Source organism: Arachis hypogaea, chromosome 13 (assembly GCF_003086295.3).
Source record: "Arachis hypogaea cultivar Tifrunner chromosome 13, arahy.Tifrunner.gnm2.J5K5, whole genome shotgun sequence".
Lineage (NCBI taxonomy): Eukaryota > Viridiplantae > Streptophyta > Magnoliopsida > Fabales > Fabaceae > Arachis > Arachis hypogaea.
This window is the reverse complement of record NC_092048.1, coordinates 145,054,299-145,073,746: the sequence shown is the minus strand read 5'-3', so window position 1 is coordinate 145,073,746 and position 19,448 is coordinate 145,054,299. Positions and strand designations below refer to the sequence as shown.

The window sequence follows — 19,448 nt, the reverse complement described above, 5'->3', positions numbered from 1 at the left end:
ATATCTTCGTGTTACACTCAAATTTGCTGCAAATACAGAAAAATATTTTTTCTAATGCCGCATTTTTTTCTTCTTTTTTTTCTTATTTCTTTCATTTTTTTAGTTAAATGAATGTAAGTTCATCCTTTTTCAAGTAATTCTGCAGCATTATGTGTTTCTTCTTCTTCTTTGTTTGATTTTTTTTTGTTTTTATTCTTATTAAGAGAGTAAAGAAATAAAAAAACTTGAAAATGTAAAATAAAAAGAAAAAGATGAATAAGAAAAAAAGAGGAAGATGGTGATGATGATAAAAAAAAAGAAACAGTAGAAGATGAAAAGGAGGAAGAGAAAGAGTTTTGAATTATGCAGAACTTATCAGAATCAAAATACACCCAAATATCTTCGTATTACACCCAAATTTGCTACAAATATAGAAAAATATTTTCTCTAATGCTGAGTTTTTTTCTTCTTTTTTTTTTCCTTATTTCTTTTTTTCTTTTACCTAAATGAATGTAAGTTCATCCTCTTCCAAGTAATTCTATAGCATTATGTGTTTCTTCTTCTTCTTTGTTTGATTTTTTTATTTTTATTCATGTTAAGAGAGTAAAATAAGGAGAAACTTGAGAAGGTAAAATAAAAAGGAAAAGATGAATAAGAAAAGAAGAAGAAGAAGATGGTGATGATGATTAAAAAAGAAGAAGAAACGGTAGAAGATGAGAAGGATGAAGAGAAAGAGTCTTGAATTATGTAGAACTTATCAGAATAAAAATACACCCAAATATATTCGTGTTACACCCAAATTTGTTGCAGAAAAATATTTTTTCTAATGCTATATTTTTCTTCTAAATTGAACCATATCTTAGCCACTTGATTGAATTCAAAACAATAATCAATTTCGTTCTGGTTCAATTGACAATCTGAATCTAAATTATTTATTATCTTCAACAACGAGATAACTGATGATGAAGGAGAAAGAGAAAAAGAAAAGAGGAGAAAAAATTTCAATAAAAAAAGGAGGAAGAGGAGGAGGAGGAAGAGATGGTGTTGATGACGATGATAACGAGAAAGACAAATTTCGAAGAAGAAGAGGCACATGAAAGTGCGTAAATATAAATGACTTGTATGACTTATATGGGAAAACGCTTGTACGTGGAGAATAACTCATAATTGAATGTATATGTATACTAGTGTTAAACCCGTGCGATGCACGAACTTATATTTTAATTTGACATGATAAATTAAAAATAATATTTTATAATCATAAATTTTTTAACTTTAGTATAATATTATCATCGTTTTATATAATAAGTGTATTGAATATGTTATTTTATATTTATTTAAAATAAAATATAAATAAAACAGTTTAAAATCTATAATATTTTTAAACCATAAGAAAAGAGACCTGAAAAAATAAGAATATATATAACTGTATTGGTAGCGTATCAATTTTGCACTGAACTTTATATAAAAAAACTAACAAAAGTTTATCGATAATATAATATTTTACTAACATCATTAGATAAATAATTGTCATATGATGTGCTTTATGTTACACATTTCATTTCAAGTCTGAAAGTATAGTTATAGATAAATTAGTTAAATTTACGATAAATATTCGTACAAAAGTGTAAATCATAACATGTTACTAAAATGAAAATACTATTTTTCTTACTTAAATATTATTAAAAATTTCTTTTAACATGACATTTGTTGTTGATGACTTTGGATTGCTATCTTAACCTAGAATTAGAATGTTCAAGTTATTACGACTCTTAACTCTTGACAAAGCAACGTAAAGCTATCCATAGGTGAATACTGATTTTGGCAAGTAAATTCCTACATGTTATAATAATTTACCACATAATGAAATACCTTGGTTTTTCAATATTTTTCTCCTCTTATATAGTATCCCGTCAGCTAATAATGTCAAATTGCATTCTAAATACAATTTGGTTTGCTAGCACTATTAGATATCAATAACATCACAAATAGTTTTCTCAATTGATGACCAAACCTTATTAATAGTTGTAATAAATTTTCTATCGTCATACAATAGCCCCAATGAATAAAAAGTATCTTGGAAGCTAGGATATATAATCCTATTAACTGTCCTAATAGATTCATATGTTTTGCAACATTTCTGAACAGTTAACAAAATTCTTATATAATAGATATCACATGTACTCGGTGGAACATAGTTTAACTTCACAATAGAATATTCTTTCTTGCGTGAATGTCATTCCCTTGTCTCCATCATAAAAAATTGATTTGAAAATTCAGCATACGTTAAAATTTGACCTGCTTTAAATTCTTTGTTAGCCTCCATCCATGCTAAGAACATCGTATCTTTTTCTTTCTCTTATTCCATGATTTTCTCAAGATTGTCGTTGTCTTTAAAGATGGTATTTTGCTTTTCAAACAAATAAAAGGTTAATCTCATCACTGAAGGTCATCTCCGATGAATATCATAAGCCAAAGTTCTCCACACAGCTTCATGTGCAGACAAATACCCACAATCATAAAATTGTTTGATCTCATAATAATCTAAGCATTCTCTCTACTGAAAGCTTCCTTTGAAATCTCAACTACCACCTTGTCTTAATATTTATTCATGTACTTGAACAAATATTTGATAGTATTTGACTTGTAGTACTCTACGTTAACATGCGCTTGATAAGACATTAGCATATATGCATTGTAAGAAATTACATTCTTATTATTCATATGGAATCATTTCCTTTCAGTAATTACTCTTGTGTCTTATCTTCTATATGATGGATATCAACTATCATTAATTATTGTGGTGTTATTGAATATTTTAGGATAATATTTGGTGTAGTACCCATATTTTATGCAGGGAGAATTTGAGCAAATGGTCCATGAATTATATATGTAGACACAACTCTAAACAATTTTGGGTATCGAACAGGATCGGACAATCCTAACAATATTAACAGGTCAATTTAAGTTGTGTTTTTTATCTTGTGGTCTCCACTCAACCACAAAATAATATGAATATGTGGTGGACCTCTCTTTTAGAATTTTACCATATATATCATTATAATAAAAAGATAAAAAAAATATGTTATAAATAAACTATCTATTTTATATATATGCTTTGATAAATATATAACTATTCAAATAATTTAACAAAAAATTTTGCTAAAAATAAGGTTAAATGATGAGCAATACATGTATCTAGCACTTCAAATGGAATCCCTTGCTTAAGATCAGAGGTTATCATGTCAAGCTTAATTTTAAACACTACGTAATATATCTATCGGTCTTCAACCTTTAAGTTATTTGGATTATTAACTCTACCAATCTCTTGCCAACTCAAATTACATGTCATTGTGATGAAAAGATCTAGATATTGATATATTTCTTACAAATTGTTAGAATATCTCAATAATTATTAAACATGTATCTCATGCTACATGTGAAAGACTTAGAATGATACATTTATCTACTTTGAAAGCATGAATTTTATCCCTAACAACTATATCTTGAATCCTAACTCGTTGTATATATCACTCCTTATCTTATTAATTAATTAATTAATATTTTTATTTTATGCTCCTTTTAAAATAATGGCACGAGAAAAGTTGAAATTCAATATTATTTTAAAATATAAAACTCTTTTAATCTAATCAAAAAATAGAAATTAGAAATAATTGTTTTAGTTTTATCATAAATTGTATCTATCCTATTATTTGTCAATAAAAACAAAAAATAATTACAATTTAAAAATTAATAACCTTATAAATTATATAAATATCTAAAACTAACAACTTAAGAAAGTGTATTTAAAAATTAACAACCTAAGCAAATAATTTAAATTTTAAAAAAATAACAACCTAAGAAAAACAACTTAAGCAAATAACTTAAAATTTAAAAGATAACCACCTAAACAAATAACTTATAATTTATAAATAAAGTTTTAAAATTTTCTAATAACAACACCTAAGCAAATAATTTCCAAGCTCAATGTATTAGCGTCACATCAGCAAAAAATTCTCTATTTTTTTTGAACTACTAAATTAGTTCAATTTTTTAGGAACGATAGAAAAAAAATTAAGTATAAAAAATATACATTAGTTTTTTTTAAATAGTATAAATAACCTCACATTTTAAAAAAATAAGTAATTTCATTCAATTTAATCTAATATTTTGTAGTTAGCAAATTTGCTTATAAATGATGTAAATAAAAATGATATTTTTAAAGAAATTTGCTTACTTAAAAATAAAAAAAAATTATATTTTAAATTAAAAAGTTTAAACAAAGTGTTTTAATTAGTAATTAGAAATTAGAATTAAGTTTTTTTAAATAATTACACATTAAAAATTAATAACTAACTTAATTATATCAACAATATTTTATATTAAAAATATAAAATTTTATGATATCAAATACTAAATTAGAAATAACAAAATATCAACTGTATAAATTGAAAAAAAATCACAAGTAATAACCAAATAACATTAACTTATATTAAAAAAAAATATAAATTCCAAACATAAAAATTAAAAAAAAAAATTAAGAACAAATAATATTTTCACCAAACAAATATATGTTTGACGTTATTCTATTAGATAAACTTAAAAAGGGATTTTAAAATATGCCCATTCAAATTCTCAATTTTTATTCTCAATCTTGATTATCTTGCAAGTTGAAGTATCTCCTTTCGCTCCCGAATCTTCAGACTCCGAGAATAGCCGCTTGGTTGGTGTTGATTTTTAATCTTGTCTTTGTTCCGAGTGTCGTGTTCCTTATTTTTGTAGAAAAACTAACAAGTTTTGAATAATGTTTGTAGAACTTTCCAACTTCTTCTAGTGTCTTGAAAATCATTCCCATATTTGGGACAAATTTTTCATCCACAATACAGCTGGTCTGCATGGTGAACTGAAAGCTTTATTACCGTGAAATAATTATATAGTGTTCAGTGAACAAAATAGAACATATTCCTCTAATTTTTTTTACTGACTCTTTTCTGCATACCAAACCGAACACATACTCACGGTGAAATAACTCTATAATAATTACCGAACCGAAAGGTTACTCATAGTAAACGAAAGATAATCCATTATATAAAACCAAATTCGAAACAACTCTATCTATAATTTAGATATTATCAATTCAATTCAATTCAATTCAGATTCAGATCACTTCCATCCATTCAATTCAATTCAAATAAAATTAGCAATTGAATTCCATTAAATTCAATTCAAAATTCAATAATCCAAACCTCATCAAATTGATGCGTTTCGAAAGAATAATCCAAATCGCACTCATTTAACTGATTTGAAATTGATTCATTCATTGTTTTAAATTCAGAAGTCCAGATAGAAGGAAAAAAGAAGAAGAAGAAACACGACGAAACTAATTACGTCGAACTCAATTCAAATCCATAATGCAGAGAATAAGGAATTTTATTAGGTTGAAGAAGAAGAAGAAAGAAAACGCGAGAAGAGAACAAGGTTTATGTTGTGAATGGTTTATCACGCAGAAAAGGTTTACGTTATATACGTTATATGAGGCGCGTGTATAACAAATGATTGTGAGGTGAGGGAACGCGTGTGTGGAGGAAGTTATTTGGATAACATCCATGTATTTTTTACATGAATGCAGAGCTTTTCTGCTTAAATATTCTTTAAATTTTTTAAAATTGATTTATTTTAAACAAAATATTTTTAAAATATCATTTAAAATTTAAGAACGAGCTTCAGGTGTGTGTGATACGTGCGTATTCTTCTTCTTCTGTCTTGTTTTCTGAGGTGTGCATCATCAGATCATCTAGAGATCAGGATTGTTTGTTTTTGTTGTTAAAGGTATACAAGGAATTCACTCCTCACATTTCTATGGTATTTCCGGGAATTGAAATTCCAAGAGAGAGAGAGTTGCATTGGGTCCCAAAGAAGACAAAGTTTTGGTGAGCCTCTGCTTTTGCAGAATGTATTTTCAACATTATACCCCACAAGAATAATTAATATCATTGTGATAATGAAAAAATATGAAATAAAGTAGACTTGTTTTGTTACAGGAGTCAAGGGGAATATGACTTGATTGGCCTTTAAAGGTACAATGTTAGTCTTTATCTCAATTACTACGATGCTTCCTTCCTCCAAAAAGGACTTTCAATCCAACTTCTCAGAATATTTCTTCTCTGCACACAGTCTCTTCCAATCTTCACTTCAACTTCGTCAATGGAGTGCAAGAGCATCCAGAGCATGGCATCAAGTAGCACAGGACCCAAATATGACGTGTTTGTGAGCTTCAGAGGTGAGGACGTACGCAACACCTTCGCTGATCATCTCTTTGCCGCTTTCCGTAGAAACGGAATAGTTGCATTCAGGGACGATAGGAATCTGATGCAAGGACAGCACATCTCCACTGAGCTGGTGCAAGCAATTGAAGGATCTCAGGTTCTCATTGTCATCTTCTCTAAGAACTATGCTACCTCTTCATGGTGCTTGCAGGAACTCGCTAAGATGCTTGATTGCAGCAATACGATAACAGAACCAAATCTGTTGCCTATTTTCTATGATGTGACTCCGTCTGAGGTGCGTAAACAGACCGGAAACTATGGGAAAGCGTTGGCTGAGCATGAAGAAAGATTCAAACATAACTCAAACATGGTGCAACAATGGAGGGAATCTCTGCTGCAAGTCGCCAATCTCTCTGGTTGGGATATACAAAATAAGTAAGTAATCTTTCCTAAATTCCATTACTATCTATACATGAATAAGTTGATTAAACAAAATCACCTTGTATTGCTCTCGTTTTCTCTTTGTTTTAGGTTGTCTTATATAAGAAATTGAGCTTACAAGTTTCATTTTCTCTTTATTCTTTCAGGCAGGAGAATGGAGAGATTGAAAAGATCGTTAAAAGGGTTAGAAGCAAATTAGGTTGCAACTCGTTAAGTGTGGATGGGTTGGTTGGGATGCAATCTCGTGTGGAAGAATTGGAAAACCTGATTGATTTCAACTCCAATAATGAAGTTCGGGTTGTAGGCGTTTGTGGCATGGGTGGGATAGGAAAGTCAACACTTGCTAAGGTGGTGTATGGTAGAAACCTTCATAAATATGGTGCTCATTGTTTTGTTGACGATATAAGCAAAGTTTTTCGTGGAGGTGGTCTACTTTCACTACAAAAGCAACTTGTTTGTCAAATTACAAATGGAGAGATCCAAGATATATACAATCATTACCAGGCTAAGAGTTTGATAAAAACTATGTTACGCTATCAAAAGGCTCTGATTGTTCTAGATAATGCCGAAGAAGTTGAACAGTTAGAGAAGCTTGGCGTGACTCGTGATTGTGTATGTCCAGGAAGCAGAATTGTAGTAACTTCTAGAGATCAACATGTCTTGGACTCTTTTGGGCTAGATCAAACATACAAAGTTCAACTTTTGAATGAGGATGAAGCTCATCAATTGTTTTGTGAAAAAGCTTTTGATGATAATATAATTATGAGTTGTGACGAGATTAGCAGAGAGTACAAAAAGTTGACGGATCTTGAACTTAAATATGCTCAACGCCTTCCCTTGGCAATTAAAGTTTTGGGGTCATATCTACGCGGTGGAGATATCTCTGTATGGAGAAGTGCCTTAGATAGACTGAAAAATAATCCAAAGAAGGAAATCGCAGATGTGCTTCAACTTAGTTTTGATGGATTGGAACCCCTCGAAAAGGAAATATTTTTGGACATTGCTTGTTTCTTTAACCACGAATGGGTTCGGCGTGTGGAAGACATGTTGTATTGTCGTGGTCTTCATCCAAAGATTGGAATAAGTGTACTCATCGATAAATCATTAATAACAAATGATGGATATTATATTAGAATGCATGACCTGTTGCAAGAGTTAGGCATGAGAATAGTTCGACAGAGTGCTCCAAATGAGCCATGGAAGTGGAGTAGGATATGGCACGAAGAGGATATTCAATGTATTATGTTTGGAAATACGGTATGCAGTTTTAAAAAATTTTCAATTTTACAGAGTTCATAGGTAATTGAAGTAATCTAATATTTTTGTGGCTCTTTGGTATTTAGGTAATTGATGATGTTAAGGCCATGCAATTGATGGAACCAGATGAAAAAAGAAATATGACATTTAGAGCAGAAACATTATCAAGAATGAGACTACTTGAATTTCTCAAAATAAAAAGGGTTGGTTTTTCTGGAAGTATTAATAGCATTTCTAGCGAATTGAGATATCTCGAGTGGGACGAATATCCGTTTACGTATTTTCCATCAGGTTGTAAGCTATCCAAGCTTTTGAAATTAATCTTGCGAAGGAGCAACATCAAGCAACTATGGGATGGCACAATGGTACTACTGATAAATAAAATAAGCTTCAGTTATTTTGAAGTTATAAAACAAATAAGTGAAAGTGTAATTAAAGATGCTTGTTTTTTCTAATTGTGCAACAGTGTCTGGACAATTTGAAGGAATTGGATCTCTCTGACTCCGAAAATCTTGTGAAGACTCCAAACCTTAGCCAGGCTCCAAATCTTGAGGTGCTGATCCTTAGAGGATGCAGAAAGCTTAAGCACATACATCCATCAATTGGAGACCTAAGAAAGCTTCTTCGGTTAGATTTGAGGGAGTGCACAAGTTTAATGAGTTTTCCCATCACTGTATTCGGTATATCTTCACTAAAAGAGGTTAATCTGAGCGGGTGCTCAAGATTATTTGGTGGGACAGAGTTGGAGAATGGAAGTGAGAGTGGTATCCAATGTCAATCGACAATATGGTCCACTTTTAAAAGGCTTAAGCTTAGGTTACCATTCCATTTCTTCAATTCTTCTAAAAGTAGATACAACCGTGTGTTCCATCTGTGGAGGCTTTCTGTGGCTCGCTTAAGCTGCGTGTATTATCTTGACCTAAGTTGTTGTAATCTGCATACTATCCCTGAGGCCATATCATCCTTACATTATTTAGAGATCTTAGTTTTTTGGGGAAACAATATAGTTAGAGTACCTGATTTCATAAATAAGCTTCCCAGACTGAGAGTGTTGGACTTAGATAACTGCAAACGGCTAATGTATGTAGATGAGTTCCCATTACCGTTACACTATCCAGCGGCAGAGCTAACAAAACTTGCGAAATGGAGAGAATTGAGGATGTGGAACTGCCCGAAAATAGTAGAGAAGGAAAGGTTGAGTGGAATGGAAAGTTCATGGATGAGAGAGTACATTAAGGTGCGTGCGTATTGTTGTTGCCATTATTGCTGCTCTTGTTTATCTAATGATTAGGGTTGTTTGTGTTTTGTGGTTACAGGTACACAATGAATCCACTGATAAACTTGCTATTGTAATTCCAGGAGGTGGAGTTCCAATTCCAAGGTGGTTTAAGGATCAGAATAAGGGGGCGGATAATTCAATGTGGATAGAATCATTTCTGAATGCCAATGACAACAATTGGATTGGCATTGCCCTTTGTGCCCAGTTTGTCGTTCAATTTGCACCATTCCTCTTCATTGAGCTCTCCTTTTACGACCAAACAGGAAAAGCCAATCTCAATCACCTTGTTGTTTCGCTTCGAAACGAGGAGGAGGTGAGGGGTGAATTGGTTCACTTCTGCCTATTCTATTTTTCTCGCCAACAACTCATTCGGGATGGAAAGCAGCATGATCTTCATGGATCCCGCTTTGAATTCAAAGAAGTTAACCACCGCTATGTGGAAGTGAAGAAGTGGGGAATGCGTGTGATACTGGACCAGGATATGGAGTAACCCAACTGTGGAAGATATTGATTTAGTTTGACTATTGCCCAACTCACAGGTATTCTTTCATCATCTCAATGTCCAATCTTTTCCAATCTTTGACATTCACATCACCAAATTAAACATCGTTTTTCTCTTTTCTTTTCCCATTCACGTAATCATTTTTCTTCAGGGTCTGTATGTCATTTTGAAATATAAACGGTTTATCTACAACTTCTCTATTTTTCTTTTCTCATCAGCGCTATTTTTCCATTCCAAACCAAACACACACTAGGCTTCCAGTGGATTCTGCTGGAGTACAACACAGGAGACTTTTCTTCCCGTGTTTTATATTTCTGCTGTTGTTACTGTTATTGTCACTCTATGCTGCTATGTTATTCGAGTATGAAGCTTGGGTGAAATTGTCTAATCTATGTCCTTGTTGCAGAGAAGAGGATTGAGATATGTTGAGGGTGATTCATAATTAATATGAGTAACTGGAACTCATCAGAGAAGAACTTGTTGGTGTTCATGCTACCATGTTGCTGAAATACACTTGCCTTTCTTGGAAAATTTGATGTGAATGGTGATATCCCTGTTTCAAAATAAAGTAGCGTTCTTTATTTATGTGTAGAGACATTTTTAGTGGTCATTGTCTTTATTTCTATATTTGCCTCCACTTGAAGTTATCAGTAAGTTGAGACTCTTGACTTCTATTACCAAAAAAAAAAAAAAGAGACTGAGAAATGTGAATGTAATATAGTAAACTCTATGACCGTGAAAGTGTGAGGCAGTAGAGTATTATTTATGTTGTTGCAATTATATATCAAGTATCCATGGAAAAAAACCAACTTATTTGGTAGCATTGTTGTATCAGTTATGATTGCTTTGCTTCTAGCAGTACTTGCATATCTGTCAGCTTAATTAATGTAAAGATTTCAATATGCTTCACACGACCTTGTGCAAGTGAAGCAGTTGCAAACTTTGCATAAGATTTTTTTATTAGCCAGTTAAACTATTAAATGAAAAACAACAATGCTAGGGAACCAACTCTATATAAGCCAAGAATCAGCCAACTGGTAAACCAGAGACACCGGTGACTTTAATCGGATGTTGCTACTAATAGGCACACGGATGTTTCTTTTTCTTGTAAATTGGATGGTTTTTGATATGATTTCTATGTTTCATGTGTTATGCATTAATAAAACATAATTAATTATATGGAACCAAATAATGAATGATCAAAGCATCTGTTCCGTGATTCTCTCCTATCACTAACGTATCTTCCCTCATGTTTTGAACGTGGTCAACAATAATTTAAAAAACAAATTACATTCTTGGCTAATTATTAGTTGGTTCCATATACTTTTCCAATAAAAAATGCTTATGAATGAAAAGATAATAAGATAGGACGAAAAAGGTGTAATGCACATTAGCATTTATACCATATATATATTACCGTTTAATCTATGACATCGTCAATATACTAAATTGATCAGATGAAAAATACAGACAAAAAAAAAAAAGCATAAACTACATAATTAATATGAATGAAAGTTCAAACTTAAAGCTTAAGTGACAAATCAAGCCCGGGAGACTCAGAACTAGAGGGCTCATTATCTGGCTTGGGATCCTGATCATCCTTTGCATGGCGAGTGAGACTTGTAGCAACATTGTTGGTAGAAGAATCTCCTAATTGGGAAGTAGTTCCATTACCACCATTATCATCTTCTTTTCTCAAATTTGAAGAACTTGCTTGAATTTCACTAACCCCGCCCACTTCATTATTTGGTTGCAAACCCTCAATACTTAACCTATGGTAAGGGTAATATGGAAAGTGAGGGTGACCAAAAGCACCCGTGTCCATCCCTTGGCGACGTTTCTCTATTGCACGCTCTTGTTTGTGGGCATTTTGGTGCCCGCCAAGGGCTTGAGAGGACGAGAACTATATGCCAATGGACAATATGGTCCACCTTTAAAAGGCTAAATCTTAGCTTACCATTTCAATTCTTCAATTCTTCTAAAACATATAATGATGTGTTTCGTCTGTGGAGGCTTTCTTTGGCTCGTTTAAGCTGCCTTTATAGTCTCAATCTAAGTTTTTGTAATCTGGATAGGATCCCTGAGGCCATTGCATCCTTACACTAATCTGGATAGTACCTAATTTCATAAACAGGGTTTGGAAAGAACCCACTTCTGACAGAGAACTGCTTTGATTGTTTCCCAACTCATCGGTATTCTTTCACTTCATCATCTCTATGTCCAATCTTTTCCAATACCAAATTAAACATCGGTTTTTCTGTTTTCTTTTTCTATTTTCACATGTTATCTCACTATAGTTTTTCTTCAGGGTCTATGTGGTTTAAGTAAAAACGTTCATTTAGAACTTTTTTATTTTTATTTTTTTTAATCATCCCTGTTTTTTCATTCCAAACCAAACGCACACTCATATCTCTGTATTAACTAGGCTTCCAGTGGACTCTGCAAGGTGGAGTGGAAACAGGAGGCTTTTCTTCCAATGTCCTATATTTCTGCTACTGTTACTGTTACTGTTATTCTTCTATGTTATTTGGGTATGAAGCTTGGCTGAAATTGTGTAATCTATGCCTCTGTTGCAGAGAAGATGATTGAGATGTTGAGGGTGATTCATAATGAACTCATCAGAGAACTTGTTAGTGTTCATACTACCATGCTGCTGAAAGAGGCTTGGCTTTGTTGGAAATTTTGAGGTATGGTGATATCCATGTTTTCAAAGTAGCGTTCTTCTTTTATTTGCTTTCACTTGATGTCTTTAGTAAGTTGAGACTTTTGTTTGACTTTTATGAAAAAAAAAAAGGAGACTGAGAAATGTGAATGTAATAAAGTCAAGGGGGCTCCATGCTATTAGTAAAATCAAAGTAGCAATAAAAGCACATAACCCTCCCAAATCACATAGCCAATCTGTCAGGTTTAATTCAAAGATTTTCTAATTTAATACAAAGATATTAATTAGAGAAGTAGAACTACCGATCTTGATAATTATAATGGTCTCAGTATATTGAATTGAACCTTTTAATATTAAGCACAATTATAAACTCTAATCAACACTATACAAATGCAAGTTTTTATATAAATAACCTTTTACAGGCCACCTTCAATATGTATTGAAATTCAAAATTGCAATATCACTTTCTCTCTTGAGCCATGGCAGCACAATTACAAAGTTTAGATGCTTGTCCTTCTGAATCCTGTAGCATCTCTGATACCTCCCAAGGGAATGATAACACACTACTTAGTGTTGATAACAACACCACAAGGGACAATGATCTAGCAGAATGTGCATAAGCATAAACTCCTTTTTGCATTCTAAATCAATTTGTGAGAAAAGATTACTGCTATCAACAACTTCATTATGCATGACTAAACTACTGGTAGCTTTTGGAGCCATAGAATGTATAATATTTTTTAATTTATATTCTTCCATAGCACCGCATCAACATCAAACTACTATTTAATAAAGTTTATAGAATTTATATATAAACTATAATGCTTTTTGTTAGCAGTGCATTGCCACTTCTCAGTTCATCCTTTAAATTTATGATTCAATGGTTGCACCAGTTTTTGTCAATATTTTTCTTGCAACCTTTCTTTTATGGTATGAAAGGACAAACTTGTATCGTTTCTCACTTTTTATCAATCACATCTATTACAAAAGTGGTGCATATAACATTTCTCTTCAAGAATATGGTATCTTCAATGGATATCATTTTTTGTATCAATTGTGATCTGAATAAACTTTTTGAGTTGAACCTCAGCAAAGGTAGTACTGCAAATACCCTATCTCTATTTTGATAATAGCAGCAATGAACATGTTTACGATTCCTTAAGGTGTGCTTTTGTTCTTTCCTATTGTCAACTCTGTGATAGTGTGTAAGCTAAGAAAGAACTCAGACATAGCTAATACCTTTATTTTACTAAGATACCTAAGCTTTTCCATTCCAGGTATAATAAGTCAATTTGTTGGATCATTATTCTTTCTTTTATTCTGCTTTCTTTCTCCTCTTTTTTTTTTTTTTTTTTCTCATTAGAAGAAAAAGAGCAACATACTGAAGGTTAGTTTTGCCCCTCTTTTTATCTTCTTTTTTTTTATTAATATTTTTTATTTAATTTTGTTCTCCATTTTAATCAGTACTTGGAATCAAAATATCATTTTGATTCTAGCTTAATGTTAACATCCTCTAATTTAGTTTTGTCACGACAGTCCTTCAAATGATGCTTTATGAAGATTATAAAGAAGGGATATGATACTTCTGGAATTCAGATTTCCTTGATATGAAAGGCTACTTACAATGTGTATGAAGAAGTCAAATAAATTTGTATATGGTTCAAATGTCCTTATCACACTAAATATGCTCATTGATTAAATACATTAATTAAAAATAAAACTTTTCAACTTATAGAGAAAACACAATATACACATATAAAAGGTAGGCATAATTTGCCAATTTCAACTTCAACAGAAGTTTGCCACAATTTGCTTATTTTAATCCGTTAAACTTAGATACATGAATTGATCCCAAATTTTTAGTTAAGTTTCTTTGTTAGCAAAAGCTAGTTAACTACTTAATTATTGTATAAGCTATAAGCATACCTACACTTGCAGCTTCCCAGTTACCACTTGGTGATCCTCTGCTTTTGCAAAAATATTATACTTTCAACATTATACCCCACAAGAATAATTAATACCGTTGTATTAATGGAAAAACACAAATTAAATTAACAGATAAAATAAAATAGAGCAGAATATGACTTGATTGGCCTCTGAAGGTAGAATGTTAGTCTTTGTCTAAACTTCTACGATGCTTCCTCCAAGAAAGAGTCTCAGTGTCACAATTGACCCTCATTTTTTAACGCTTCAAGGAGTTTCAACCCAACTTCTCACAACATGAGACGCGTTGAAATATAAGTGGAAGTGACAATTAGCAAGTTAAATATTAATTAGTGGGGCTTGTGAATAAATAAGTGTATATTAAATGAAATATAAGTGGAAGTGACAATGATGGGTTTTAGTTTCACAAGACTTTTGCAAACAAGAATGTGGTGGAAAAACTATAACTTTTTCGATTGAACCACGAGACATCACAAAAGACTTCTAAAATTTACTGCATTATTGGACCACTGGACCCCAAAATTCCACTGTCATGAAAGTTTAAGAAGGCTTAATATAAATAGACTTTTTTTGTGTATAGCAATTAAAGAGAAAGGGGGGAGGGGGGGGATGGGGTGGAAATTATCCTCTAAAGAAAGAAAAGTCAATATACGAGACATAAAAGGCATAATTTGATGATTTACGCTAATGGTAATGCTAACTCCGCTGTTACATCTGTGTTACATAGCCAGTCTTAAACTCGGATAAAAGAGGAGGGTTATGTTAGGCTTTCGACAGTCAACATAAAAACCTAGTCGAATCTTCATGATATGGATCAAAGATGTTATTGCGCTAAAGCTATGTCATTGTTCGGAAGTAACGCGCTGTATGGCTCGCGTACATTATCAAATGAGCAAGAGCCGCTGCATCGGTACCCGGATGTAGTGTTAAATGAACAAGAATTCTCGCGTTTTCGTAAACGGACGAGGGTAGATAAGCTAGTTCACAGCAAAGAAAGTAAAAGTAAAAGCCGGAGCGACAGAAAGTTGAGATTTGAAATATGGAACATAGATACTTTAACAAGAAAATCCATGGAGGTGGTGGATACTATGACAAGGAGAAAGATTAACATCATATACCTACAAAAAATAAAATGGGTCAGTATAAAGGCTAGGGAGTTGGATACCTTTGAGTTCAAACTTTGGTATACAGGAAATGTAAAGAATAGGAATAAGGTATGTATTATCGTGGATAAGCAGTGGAAGAAGAATGTAGTGGATGTCAAGAGGGTAGGTGATCGGATCATCTCTATCAAACTTGTGGTGGAATGAGGTACTTTTCATGTGATTAGCGCCTATGCATCCCAAGTGGGTTCGGACGAGCAACACAAAATAAGGTTTTATGAAGATCTAGAGAGTTTGGTCCATGACATATCCTCAAGAGATAAGATTTTTTAGAAAGCGATTTAAATTGGCATGTTGAAAGAGCAGTGACTGGATATGGAAGTATTCACAGAGGCCATGGTTTTGGGGTGGTCAATACCGAAGGTAAAACTACTTTAGACTTTTTCTCAACCTTTAACCTTCTCATCACAAATACATGTTTTTAAAAATAAAGACGAACAGCTTATAACCTCGAAGCTCTCAAATTGATTTTTTCTTGTTGAGGAGAGTCAACAGAAAATTTTGCACTAATTATAAAATTATTCCGGAAGAGAGTTTAACAACACAAGAGGATGCTCGTCATAGATTTTTGCATTGAGTACAAGTTAAGGAAAAGACATCATACGAAGAATCCAAGGACGAGGTGGTGGCGGATGAAAGGTAACGAACAAAGAAGTTTCATACAACGGATAGGAAAAAATGCAAAGTAGGAAGGGGATGGAAGCATGAAGGAGATGTGTAGGGAGATGGCAGAAGTTATTAAAAGAACAGCAAAAGAAAGTGGTGAATCTAGAGGGATACGACTAAGAGACAAAGAGTCCTGATGGTAGAATGCGAATGTATAAGAAAAGATAAAGGCAAAAAGGAAGTGCTTTAAAGAATGGTCTTTATGCAGCAATACAGATAATTGGAAAAATATAAAGCGGCTAAAAAAGAGACAAAAATGACAGTAAGTGAAGCAAGAGTAAGAGCATATGAACGTCCTACCATTCTTTAGGGATGAAAGAAGGAGAAATATATATATAGAATTGCAAAGAGCCGTGAAAGAAGAACGAGAGAATTGGATCAGGTAAGTACATAAAGGATAAAGACGGAGAGGTTTTGACTCAAGATGAGAAGATCAATAGAAGGTGAAATAACTACTTCTACGAGTTATTTAATGAAGGACAGAAGACTCTTCCGAGCCTTGGTCGGTTGTGGACGAGGGAAGAAAATTAAAACTTCAACTATTATCAAATGATTCGAGACTACGAGGTAAAAGAGGTTCTAAAGCGGATAAAAAATGGTAGGACAGTAGGACTCAATAATATTTCGATTGAAGTTTGGAAGGGTCTTAAAGAGAAAGACATCAGATGGTTAACCAAGCTTCTTAATAAGATTTCAAGGTCAAAGAATATGCCAAATGAGTGGATAAAGAGCACTTTGGTACCTATCTACAAGAATACAGGGGATATACAGAATTGCGAAAACTATAGAGGAATCAATCTCATGAGTCATACCATGAAGTTTTGGAAAAGTGTGATAGAACGAAAGCTGAGACAAGAGACACAAGTAACATAAAATCAAATTGGTTTTATGACAGACAGATCTATCACTGAAGCTACAAACCTGTTAAGAAGGATGATGGAGAGGTATCGTAGTAATAAAAGGGATTTACATATAGTTTTTATTGATTTGGAAAAAGCGTACGATAGGTTGTCAATAGAGGTCTTATGGAAGGTTTTGAAAAGGAAGAGAATAAGAATTGCATAGATTCGTGCAATTAAAGACATATATGATGGGGCTACAACTAGTGTGAAGACTCATGGTGGTATGATAAAGGAATTTTCTATTGGTATAAGATTACACCAGGGATATTCTCTAAGTCCATATATTGTTACATTAGTCTTGAAAGTACTCATAGAGTATATCCAAGAGCCTGTGTTATGGTGCATGTTTTTTGCTGATGATATTGTCCTTGTGGGAGAGTCAAGGGAAGACCTAAATAAGAAGTTAGATTTAGAGAGAGAAGCTCTAGAAGTGTATGGTCTGCGCATAAGCCATAGCAAGACAGAATATATGGAATGTAAGTTCGGCCGTCGAAGGAAAAACCCTAATACAGAGGTGAAGATTAGAGAAAATATCCTAAAAATGTTAAAATTTTTAACTATCTTGGGTGCATCATACAGGATAATGGAGAGATTAAACATGATGTAAATCATAGGATCTAAGTAGGTTGGTCAAAATGACAGAGTTTGTCTGGTTTTATATGTGACAAAAAAGTGTCTTTAAAACTTAAAGGTAAATTCTATCGTACTGCTATCAAACTTGCAATGCTTTATGGTACAGAGTGTTGGGCGGCCAAAAGTGTCACATCCCAAAATGAGTGTTGAGCTCAGAAAAATAGTCACATAGCAAGCCTAACAAATCCAAATTTAAGATAAATAAGAAGGTTACAAATTTTTTTGATAAATTTACAGTTTCTAGAATGAAAAATTACATATTTTTAACAAAAATAAATAAATAAATAAATATGGATAGATATTGAATAGATATCTATTGCAGATCATTACTCTTAAATAGAAAAACTCACATAATCAAATATTTATTCTTGAAAAATATTTTTAGAAAAACAGAGTGAGTTTTGCAACCCAATGACTAGACAGTACATCTATAATTCATTTGAGACTATATAAATATTATTATAAAAACAATTTTTGTTAGAAAATAATAAATTATATGAATAACTGAATCAATAAGAGAGTTCTCATACAGAAATCAAATCAAATAGTTCACACTTGGGCGGCTCCAACTCTAAGGGTAGTTCTTTCCTCTCGTGTGTCCGTACGGAATAACAGATCCAACGTGTGGCCTACACGTTAGGCTAACAACGCCCCTGTTAGCTGGGTCTGAGTCAGATGCATCTAGGTGAACGTCATAATAGCTGTTAACTACGGTTTTCTAATACGAGCCACCCAAACCAATTCAAAACATATAATTTCGAATATAACAAATTCTTCGGTCTTTCAAATGTGAGGTATCAAATCAAATCAAACAATACTTTCTCATCCAAATCATATTCAATCATATTTTCTCAATCTTAAAGCATTTTAAACATATTTCACAATTTTAAAATAAGTGAGTACCAACAAATATTTCAATACTTCAAAAATACATATTCGAGTAAAATCAAATGTTTTAAAATAGGTGAATGCTATCCTACCCTCTCTAAAGTAACATGTAAGTTACCCTCTCTGATGTGTCACATTTTAATTGGGTGTTTATTTTAACCTGAGTTACTTTCTCCACTCTTTCATCGTCGTTGCACCTCCAAAGCATCACCGTCTTATTAGTGATTCGTTTTTTCTTCCCAAATCATTCTTCTAGAAAAGGTACTCCAACTCTCTCTAATTGGATTTACTCCTTCCCACTCCTTGGTTGTCCTCATTACGCCTCCCAAGCATCACGGTCTCGTTGTGTATCTTATTTTATCTTACCAAATCATTCTTCCAAAAAAAGTACTCCAACTCTCTCTAATTGCGTTTACTCCTTCCTATTGTACTCCTTCATTGTCGTCGTTATGCCTCTCAAGCATCACCGTCTCATTGGGTGTCTTGTTTTCTCTTCCCAAATTATTCTTTCATAAAAGGTATTCCAACTCTCTCTAATTGCGTTTACTCCTTCCTACTTCTTTGTCGTCGTCGTTGTGTCTCCTAAATATCACCGTTTTATTGGGTGTTTTATTTTCTTCTTCTGTCAGGTCCTTACCGTCTTCCAAGATATTATTAACTCTCGTGAGATTAAAGTAACTCAGGTTAAAATAAAAATTTAATTAAAATATAATATATAGAGGGTAATTTACATATTACTTTAGAGAGGGTAGAGTAGCATTCACCTTTAAAATAATATAAAATTTCTTTAAACATATATATAGTTTCATAAAAATATATAGCCTCATGTGTATATTAAAATGAGTTTAATAAAGATAAATATTTAG

General features: G+C 32.6%; 1 protein-coding gene across 4 annotated transcripts; it reads left to right on the top strand.

The window, feature by feature from the left end:
* Positions 1-6,025: 6,025 nt before the first annotated feature.
* LOC112792659 (disease resistance protein Roq1-like) lies at positions 6,026-10,544 on the top strand. 4 transcript variants are annotated; one of them, XR_011870121.1, is made up of 6 exons: positions 6,026-6,680; positions 6,833-7,943; positions 8,030-8,308; positions 8,410-9,180; positions 9,303-9,761; positions 10,131-10,544. XR_011870121.1 is itself a non-coding variant. In XM_025835979.3 (6 exons), the coding sequence occupies exons 1-5, from the start codon at positions 6,184-6,186 to the stop codon at positions 9,710-9,712; spliced, it is 3,111 nt and encodes a 1,036-aa protein (XP_025691764.1). In that variant the 5' UTR covers positions 6,026-6,183; the 3' UTR covers positions 9,713-9,761; positions 10,131-10,544. The 4 variants fall into 4 exon arrangements, 2 of the variants coding, with proteins under 2 accessions (XP_025691764.1, XP_072069075.1); XR_011870122.1 differs by having other exon boundaries at positions 9,943-10,315; XM_025835979.3 differs by having other exon boundaries at positions 9,260-9,761.
* Positions 10,545-19,448: the final 8,904 nt, after the last annotated feature.

Excerpts from the sequence above, each read along its gene's own strand:
- LOC112792659 (XM_025835979.3), top strand. The coding sequence starts at position 6,184 with ATGGAGTGCAAGAGCATCCAGAGCATGGCATCAAGTAGCACAGGACCC. Across the intron at positions 8,309-8,409 it reads AACTATGGGATGGCACAATG|TGTCTGGACAATTTGAAGGA; the intron begins GTACTACTGATA and ends ATTGTGCAACAG. Across the intron at positions 9,181-9,259 it reads GGATGAGAGAGTACATTAAG|GTACACAATGAATCCACTGA; the intron begins GTGCGTGCGTAT and ends TTGTGGTTACAG.